This window comes from Podarcis vaucheri (genome assembly GCF_965113315.1).
Source record: "Podarcis vaucheri genome assembly, chromosome: 5".
Classification (NCBI taxonomy): Eukaryota; Metazoa; Chordata; class Lepidosauria; order Squamata; family Lacertidae; genus Podarcis; species Podarcis vaucheri.
In genome coordinates, this window is record NC_138763.1 from 105,153,373 (window position 1) to 105,163,766 (window position 10,394).

Genomic DNA, 10,394 nt, shown 5'->3' on the forward strand with positions numbered 1-10,394 from the left:
CTCCTTGGCAGCAAATTCCACTGTCAAACAGCTCTTACTGTCAGGAAGTTCTTCCTAATGTTTAGGTGGAATCTTCTTTCTTGTAGTTTGGATCCATTGCTCCATGTCCGCTTCTCTGGAGCAGCAGAAAACCACCTTTCTCCCTCCTCTATGTGACATCCTTTTATATATTTGAACATGGCTATCATATCACCCCTTAACCTCCTCTTCTCCAGGCTAAACATGCCCAGCTCCCTTAGCCGTTCCTCATAAGGCATCGTTTCCAGGCCTTTGACCATTTTGGTTGCCCTCCTCTGGACACATTCCAGTTTGTCAGTGTCCTTCTTGAACTGTGGTGCCCAGAACTGGACACAGTACTCCAGGTGAGGTCTGACCAGAGCAGAATATAGTGGCACTATTACTTCCCTTGATCTAGATGCTATACTCCTATTGATGCAGCCCAGAATTGCATTGGCTTTTTTAGCTGCCGCGTCACACTGTTGGCTCATGTCAAGTTTGTGGTCAACCAAGACTCCTAGATCCTTTTCACATGTACTGCTCTCAAGCCAGGTGTCACCCATCTTGTATTTGTGCCTCTCATTTTTTTTGCCCAAGTGCAATACTTTACATTTCTCCCTGTTAAAGTTCATCTTGTTTGTTTTGGCCCAGTTCTCTAATCTGTCAAGGTCGTTTTGAAGTGTGATCCTGTCCTCTGGGGTGTTAGCCACCCCTCCCAGTTTGGTGTCATCTGCAAATTTGATCAGGATGCCCTTGAGTCCATCATCCAAGTCGTTGTTGGATGATTAATAGGATTTAAACAGAATAATCTGAAAGCAAGTATGTTGGATAGGAGCATAGTTAAATCCTTGATTTACGTAGCTATGAAACCTACTTTGTGATCTTGGGGTAAATTGGGGCCAAACTAGTCAAGACTGTAGGATATTTGTGATCAGATCTCCTATGGGTTTTCTTAAAGCTTGAAATCTATTTTGGGTGCCCAAATCAGATCAAACAGAAAGCAGAGTTAACTCTTTTCCCCTGTGCTATTTTTCTGATCTAAAATCTCCTTTCACACCCAAAGCTGCTATCTATCCAAGGGTGGAAAGCATACAGGCTACCATAGAAAATCAGCATGTGAGGGAGATGTGCTCTAGCTGTCCTTCTCCCTTGCTATTTTTCTGTCTGAAGGGAATCATCTGTGGAGTTGCTCAGTCATCTGAGCTGTAGTCTGAAGTGATGAATCCCATGTGGTTGTGAGGATAAAACAAGATCTCCATCTAGGCCAGGGGTCTGCAACTTTTAAGACAAAAAGAGCCACTTGGACGAAGGAAAAAAAAAACTGGGAGCCGCAAAACCATTGCAACATTTAAAACAGTGGGGAGTGTCGGGGCACACAATGCGCCTCCTCCCCTCGCTAGTATCCGCCCCAGAGCCGCGGCAAAGGTGTAAAAGAGCCACATGCGGCTCCGGAGCCGTGGGTTGCTGACCCCTGATCTAGGCCAACCTGAGCTCTTTGGACAAGTAATAATTTCTCACACATACACTATTTACGTAATCCTTCCAGCAACCCTCTTGGAGACTCCAAATTATCCCCATGTTGAAAATGTCGGACTGAGGCTGGCAGCAGCAGCTTCTAAGGCCAACCAGAGAGTTCATGGCAAGAGCAAGATCTGAATAGGGGAGTCACTTCCCGATTCACTACGACTCGAACTAAATGTGACATCTCTAGAAACTACACTATGGAAATGCATCCTCTGTTACTGGTTGGCATTATGGCATAAACTCCCATATCTCCACTTGATACAGTGTCTCTGGAGAGATGACTTCCCTAGCCCTTGGGCAAAAATAATACATGGGAAACTTGTGTCCTTAGGACTATCTCCATCTGAACTATTAAAATTGGATTTAATTTCTGCCAAGAGAATTATAACTCACAGATTAGAGGAGATCGATTTACAATTTAATATTGCGACAGGTGGTGGCACCTGCTCGCCGATAAACCTTGGCTTAACACCACCAACGAAACTCCCAGCTTATTTAACTACCTTATCTGTGGTGATGCACAGGTATGCCTTTATAAAGGCTAGATTCAATGTTTTCCCATCAAATGTGTTGGGTAACAGACTCTCCAATGGACAGATCTCACTCCTCTGTGAATCTGAATCTTCCCGATTCACATCTTAGTTTCTGAGCCAGTGTAGTGCAGAAGAGAAAGGCGTGGATACAAACACAAGATGGTATCTAATCTAACTGAGAAAGAAAACGGAACAGTTTCAATTCAGACATAGGTCTGGTAAGAATAGATTTAAGAATATGTAGGTGTAGTATCAAAGATCTAAGACAACATGATGCAAGGGATAGAGCCTTTCCAACTTGTTCCTCTCCCATTGCTGTTAGTTCTGGAAAGCTTTGTTAGATTAGTTTAAATGCTGTCCTTTACGATGGATGCATGACTAAAGAAATTAAATTTTGTGGATTCTATGGATTATCAATGATAGTTAAGTTGGAATAACAGAGAGAGAGGCTGCTGTGGATATTGGCTTTGTTTTTCATAGAACTGTAGAGTTGGAAGGGACTCCGAGAGTCATCCAGTCCAGCCTCCTGCAATGCAAGAATCTCAACTGAAACATCCCTGACACTTTCTATTCTACACATCCTAGTGCTCAGTTCTGATGTGGCTGTAGGTGAAAGTGAAATACTTTCAAAAGATAGAAAGGTATTGCTGGGTGAGAACTGAGAAGATTTGGGTCCTTTGTCCAATCCTTTTAGTTAGCTATGTGTGTATTTTTATTTTTGTCTTCTGCGTACCTTGTGTTGGGGCTTTCCCAATTGAATCTTTTCTGCAGCCACATGCTTCCCTTTGGTCTGAAGGGGGCTTTTGCATGCAGTCCTGTGAGCATCCTTGGAACTCTCTGCACAATATAATTAATTAATTAATTAATTAATTGAGCGGGTGGTTGCCAAACAACTCCAAGCACGCCTGGAGGATGCGGACCATTTGGATCCGTTCCAATCAGGATTCAGGCCTCACCATGGGACTGAAACTGCCTTGGTCGCACTGGTTGATGATCTCCGGCAGGCTAGGGACAAAGGTGAGAGCTGTTTCCTAGTTCTGCTGGATCTCTCAGCGGCCTTTGACACCATCGACCATAACATCCTTCTGGACCGTCTAGAGGGGCTGGGAGCTGGGGGCACTGTTATACGGTGGTTCCGCTCCTGGGCCGTGTCCAGAAAGTGGTGTTGGGGGATGAAGGTTCAGACCCCTGGGCTCTCACTTGTGGGGTGCCTCAGGGTTCTGTCCTCTCCCCCATAATATCTATATGAAGCCGCTGGGAGAGATCATCAGGGGGTTTGGGCTGGGTGTTCATCAGTATGCGGATAATACCCAGCTCTACCTCTCCTTTAAATCAGAACCAGTGAAGGCGGTGAAGGTCCTGTGTGAGTGCCTGGAGGCTGTTGGAGGATGGATGGCGGCTAACAGATTGAGGTTGAATCCTGACAAGACAGAAGTACTGTTTTGGGGGGACGGGCGGGTGTGGGGGATTCCCTGGTCCTGAATGGGGTAACTGTGCCCCTGAAGGACCAGGTGCGCAGCCTGGGAGTCATTTTGGACTCACAGCTGTCCATGGAGGCACAGGTTAATTCTGTGTCCAGGGCAGCTGTCTACCAGCTCCACCTGGTACGCAGGCTAAGACCCTACCTGCCCACGGACTGTCTTGCCAGAGTGGTGCATGCTCTAGTTATCTCCCGCTTGGACTACTGCAACGCGCTCTACGTAGGGCTACCTTTGAAGGTGACCCGGCAACTGCAATTAATCCAGAATGCGGCAGCTAGACTGGTGACTGGGAGTGGCCGCCAGGACCACATAACACCGGTTCTGAGAGATCTGCATTGGCTCCCAGTACGTTTCCCAGCACAATTCAAAGTGTTGGTGCTGACGTTTAAAGCCCTAAACGGCCTCGGTCCTGAAGGAGCGTCTCCACCCCCATCGTTCAGCCCAGACACTGAGATCCAACGCCAAGGGCCTTCTGGCGGTTCCCTCATTGCGAGAAGTAAGGTTACAGGGAACCAGGCAGAGGGCCTTCTCAGTAGTGGCGCCTGCCCTGTGGAACGCCCTCCCAGCAGATGTCAAAGCAATTGTCAGGGTTACTTCCAGATCCTAGCTCACAGAGGATCACGCTAGCCAGCGATCGTTAAATAAAAGTCTTTATTGAGTTACAGTCTCCATTCTCGAGCTGCTGCGTGCAACCCTACGTCTTATGCTTAGATCGGCGAAGCTCCGTCTGAGTCTCCGCCCCTTGCGCACCAACTTAATATCCTAGCCCTGCTCCACCTTTTCCGCCTGACAGTTCTCCTCTGGGTCCCTCTGCCCCCCTGGGTCTCTTCCTTCCGGGATTCTTCTGACGCTGACCCCCCTGACTCTCCTGTCTCCTTGCGCCGGGCTTTAGGACCTGGCTCCCTTTCCGGGCTGCCGACTGCGCCACCTTCCTGTGCATTTGAACTTGGCGCGCGCGCCCAACCTTCCACTTTCCGTCTAACCGTCACTTCGCTCCCCGATGAAGGTGTGGCCACTCCTGACTCGTGCCCTCCCTCCTGTTGCGAGCTGCCAGCGCTTGATCCCTGGCGCTCTTCCTCTTTCCTACTCTCTGGCGGTGACGTTGGTCCCGATCTCCAACTGCTCCCCTCTGAGTCCCCTCTGGCTCTTTCTTCCTGGGGTGTCCCCCTAGTCTCCCCCCTTGCCCTGGCCACTGGTGCTCCTTTTTGTGAATCTTCTGATTCACTGGAAAGACTCGGAGATCTCGGGTCGTCGTCATCACTCATCCTTTCTTCTGCCTCCTCCCCCTCGCTCTCTGTTTCCTCCCTTGCCCTCGCCTCTGCTCCTGAACCCCTGACAGCAATAAACAACTATTTTACTTTTAAAAGACATCTGAAGGCAGCCCTCTTTAGGGAAGTTTTTAATGTTCGATGCTGTACTGTTTTTAATATTCAGTTGGAAGCCGCCCAGAGTGGCTGGGGAAACCCAGCCAGATGGGCGGGGTATAAATAATAAATTATTATTTATTTATTTATTTATTTATTTATTTATTTATTTATTTATTTATTTATTTTACATAATTAGAAACAGGATTTCCAGTCCCATAGGTGGGACACATGTAGAAGCCCCCTTCGGACTTGCATGTTCAACACAAAGTTTTGAAAGGAGGTGGTGTGCTGAGGGACGGTGAAGAGGTGGGGCTTGTTTCCTTTTAACCTTACTCAGTCTAAATACCTGAAGAGGGCTGCAGTTTAATAATGAATCTGAAAAAATGTGTGTTAAGGTGCTACTGTAACCATATATATCACCTTTCAGCTCTGTCACAATCTCTAAAGTGATGTACAACCTAAAAATAATCCAAAATAAAAACTCAGAACTTTAGCAAAGCAACATGGAAGCTATTAAAATGTAAAACCAGAAATGCTGCCAATGCCTGTGGCACAAAACTCTACACTTCACATCTTAATCATGGTGCACCAAAGGCTTGGGAGAACATAGGAGTCTTAAATTTGCATTGAAATATAGGCACCATCAGTCATAGAGGGAATGGAATTCCCTCTGGAATTCCATTCCAGAGAGTCTGGGAGCTGCAATAAAAAAGACCTTGTCTTGACTTAGTATCCCTTTTACTTCTAAGGGGGGATGCCTCACCACATTCTTCATATACAGATAAGATCTTATGGAAGTTGGTATTCCTTCTAAAATGCCCCAGATTTCAGGCTATTTGGGGCTTTAGAAAGCAAAAACCAGCATTTTGACCTATGTTCGGAGATAAACTGGCTGCTAGGGAAGATTTTTAGATGCTGGACAAATGTGATTGACTTTACAAAATTAACAGGCAGAGACATTTTGAACCTGCTGAAGGTTCTGAGCAATATGCAGATGCCTCACTGAATAAAACATAGTATGACCTGATCATGATCAAAGCATGGAAAACTTTGAAAGGATCAAGTTTTCTCTGGGACAGCAATAGTACAGCTGGAAAAGATAAATCAGGCCATGTATGCTGCTGCTCAGCAACCCACAATAAGTCCAGATCTGAAAGAACTCCCTCCCCTCAAGCGGCATACCTGATCTTTTCGAATACGTGCAACTTCATCCATAGTAGACTGAAAGCAAATTCCACATAGCCTAATAATAGTATGACTGCCTTGTCTGGTTTGAGCTTCAGCTCACTGGTCCCCAGCCAGACTGTTAGAGATTCCAGGCGCCAGTATTATCCCCTGCCTTATCTGGGTTAGATGGAAAAGAAAGAGAATTGGATGTCATTGGCATACTAATGAGACCTCACTCCAAACCTCCAAATGACCTTGCTTGCAGTCTCAAGTAGATCTGCCTTCCCCAAGCTGATATCCTCCACCTGCTTTGGACTACAGATCGCAGCATCCTTAACCATTGGCCCTGCTAGGCAGAGCTAATGGGAGTTGTAGTCCAAAATGTCTGGTGGGCACCTGGTTGGGGAAAAGTGGTGTTAAACTATGTTGGGGAAAAGATGAAACTGTGAAAACTTACAGCAACTGTGGCATGGAGTATCAAACAACCCTCCCAAAGTTGCTTGCTAGATAAAAATGAAGTCACTAGAAAACAGTTCCAACAGCAGGGAAACTTGAAGCTGTCAAAACCAGGACAACAGACTTGCCTGTATGAGAGACTTACAGAGGAGCAGCTGGAACCACTCTAGGACAGTGTTAGATACTTCCTGATTTCAAGAAAGCAGGTGCGGGCTTTCCTTGTCACGTGGAGCTACCTTTGAAGGTAACTTGGAAACTACAGCTAATCCAGAATGTGGCAGCTAGACTGGTGACTGGGAGTGGCTGCTGAGATCATATAACACTGGTCTTAAAGGATCTACACTGGCTCCCAGTATGTTTCTGAGCACATTCCAAAGTGTTGGCTCTGACCTTGATAGCCCTAAACGGCCTCGGTCCTGTATACCTGAAGGAGCGTCTCCACCCCCATCGTTCTGCCCGGACACTGAGGTCCAGCTCCAACGTCCTTCTGGCGGTTCCCTCACTGCGAGATGTGAGGTTACAGGGAATCAGGCAGAGGGCCTTCTCAGTAGTAGCACCCACCCTGTGGAACACCCATCAGATGTCAGGGAAATAAACAGCTACAGTGGACGCTCAGGTTGCGAACGTGATCCATGCAGGAGGCAGTCTGGGCACGAACAGGTTGTGATTCAGCACTTATGCTCAAAGCACGATTTAGAGCTTTGCGCAAGCACCGAAACCCGGAAGTGACCTATTCCGGTACTCCGGGTTCAGCGCAGTGCACAACCCGAAATCGCGCAACCCAAAGCGTCTTTAACCCAAGGTATGACACTGTCTGACTTGTAGAAGACATCTGAAGGCAGCCCTGTATGGGAAATTTTTTACGTGTGATGTTTTATTCTGTTTTTATATGTGTTCGAAGCCATGCTGTGTGACGGGGGCAACCCTGCTGGATCAGAACAGAGGCTCGTCTAGTGCAGCCTCCTGTTTTCACAATGGCCCCACTTGAGTACTGGATGCTCGAAAGCAGGTCCTGCCTGGTAGTGCCGACATACAGGCTGCTCTCCTGCTATTTTGTCACGTTTTTATTCCACTCACCCTGCAAGAAGTTCCTTGTGTATGGCTGCTTCCAATTTAACATCCCAACAAACCTGTGAGATTAAACCAGGCTGGGAAGGTAATTTGTTTGAGGTCACCCATTTGTCCTACGGCAAATTTGACTTTGACTTCAGGAATTTGACTTCAGGTGACCCGTGGCTCACATCAGCATCCTGTCGAGAAACCACGTTGGGCAGTGATAAGGGTTCCTGCAGAGCTTCCGTGTGGCTTTTGGTTTTTTTCTCTTCTGCCATGTACTAATTCCCTGGAAAGTTCTTGTTGGATTTGTGCTGTGGCACTGAATTTCTCCATATGCCAAAACTTAAAGTGTTGATGGTTTGCTGCCACCCAGTGGCAAAACAAACATTTCCCATTTGCAGAGATTACTAAATATGCCGCATGTTCTTAATGTACAGTGAATGGGTGCAGAATAGCAGAGATATTCTCAGATAGCTACCAGGTCATTGTCTTAGCTCTTCCTATAAAGTTTCATACTCGTGTAGGAAGTAACTATGTGCAAGCACAGTTCAAAGGTGTGGCCCACACATAGTGGTCATAATGGCTCCATGGAAAGCTTTTGACTTGAATATAGTTTTTCAATCTTTAATTGGTAATCTACTAAGGCATTATTTCGGGGACTATGGGCATTAAGGTCATACCTAGTTTTGTGATGATTTTGGTTCTGGCATGTTCCTGCAGGTCAGAAGCAATGGCTGAAGGTTATTCTCAGCTATGTTTTAGAACTCCCCGCTGAAGGCCCCACCAAACAGCCTAATCTTTTATAATTGTAAGATATACATCTATCTTCAGCTGGGCTCAACTCAATATTAAGTTGAGAATGGGTGAGGAAATTTTAGCAATTTTCTGCTGTGAGCTGTTTTTGTTACCAACCCTTTGGAACAGGGTGGGATCTAAATTTAAAACAACAAAAAATTAAGTCAGTTAATGCATATTTGGTCAATTGGCTGTTTCCAAGATAACTGATCAGTTAATTTTTCAGCTAATAAGTATGCTCTATTGAGATAGCTATAGATAGTTGTGATATGTTTAATGCATCTGTTTTTTCAGAAGGAAAACCTTTTATAGAAGTCCTTACCTAAATATAAGTGTGTGCAATGGTGTGGAGGCAGGATGCAGTGACACTTCCGTTTTGAAAAAGACCAGTGGATTTTATCTCACTTTCAGGGAGTGCATCCCCTTTGTCTTTTTCTGTGAGAAACCCCTGCATTTTGCAAAGGATTCTAGAGTGCACACATTTCCACAGAGCCTTGACCAGGACTTTTACACCTCTGCACGAATGGAGTGTGCATCCTTTTGGCTGCACATCATGATTAATGGTCACACAAGACCACCATTAATGCCCTTCTAAGTGAGAAACTTCTAAAAAGATTCCAAGGAACACCAGGTTACCTGAAACGCTGTTCCTAGAGCTGCTGCTCTAGGCCACTGAGTACTATGACTGTGGTATTAAACTGAGTCCTTCACCCTTTCCACTAAAAACTTATTTTTCCTTTCAGAAAACAGAAGAGTGGGAAAAAGAAAAGACGGAGGCTGACATGGAGGAATACATCTGGGAGAACAGCGCCTCTGAGAAGAATGCTTTGGAGACACTGGTTCGAATACGAGCAGGTGACAAAACTGAAGAAGTCAGTAGGCAGGAGCTTCTTGCCTCACAAAAAATTCTGGCCTACAGGAAGTCGGTGGTTGAATTGAAAAATGAAGGAGAAACAGACAAGAACCTTTCTGAGTATAAAAACTCTGTCAGGAGACTACTTAACATGAGTGAGCTGCAGTAAAGAGAACTCTTTCAGGCATCACAGGCCTATGAGATGCACACCATAAAGTTCAGTGGATCTAATTTAAACCTTCATACTTTCAGCCTGCATTCCCTCCAAATAAAAAGACACTATCCCAGAGCACTGACCAGCTTGACCACAGTTACTCTGTCTTCTCTTCTCCAGTAGTTAGATGTTCAAGGGATCAGCAGGATTGCATTTACCCTGCAAATAATCTGCAGTTGTGTAGCTTTCATGGAAGCCTTATTTCAGCCGTACATGTCTATAAATGCATATAGAACATAGAATCAGAGAGCTGGAAGGGAACCTGGGGGTCATCTAGTCCAGCTCCCTAGGAATATGCAGTTGTTCCTTATGTGGATGGAACCTGCAACCTTGGCGTTATCAGCACCACGCTCCAACCAACTGAAATGAAAGCCTGTGCAAAAGCCTAAATCCCAGGGTGGTGGGAGGTGGAGTGGGAATTTCAATGCCCCCAGTGACTGATTTAGTGATCAGTGTTACACTGGATCCTGTCAGAAAATAAAAGCACAATAGTTTTGATCTCGTTTTTTGACAGAATTACAAGCCTGGTAGATGAAGGGAACGCAGTGGATGTAGCCTACCTTGATTTCAGCAAGGCGTTTGACAAGGTGCCCCATGATATTCTTGTAAAGAAGCTGGTAAAATGCGGTCTTGACTACCACTCAGTGGATTTGTAACTGGCTGACTGACCGAACCCAAAAGGTGCTCATCAATGGTTCCTCTTCATCCGGGAGAAGAGTGACTAGTGGGGTGCCACAGGGTTCTGTCTTGGGCCCGGTCTTATTCAACATCTTTATCAACGACTTGGATGATGGACTCAAGGGCATCCTGATCAAATTTGCAGATGACACCAAACTGGGAGGGGTGGCTAACACCCCAGAGGACAGGATCACACTTCAAAACGACCTTGACAGATTAGAGAACTGGGCCAAAACAAACAAGATGAACTTTAACAGGGAGAAATGTAAAGTA

General features: G+C 45.9%; 1 protein-coding gene across 1 annotated transcript in view; it reads left to right on the top strand.

Moving 5' to 3' along the window:
* The window catches only part of MRPS35 (mitochondrial ribosomal protein S35), a 29,596-nt gene extending 20,078 nt beyond the window's left edge, over nt 1-9,518 (top strand). The window contains exon 8 of the mRNA XM_082223290.1: nt 9,120-9,518. Within this exon, the coding sequence (XP_082079416.1) occupies nt 9,120-9,398 (279 nt within the window). The 3' untranslated portion in view covers nt 9,399-9,518. The remainder of the gene's footprint in view (nt 1-9,119) is intronic.
* The last annotated feature ends 876 nt before the right edge of the window (nt 9,519-10,394 follow it).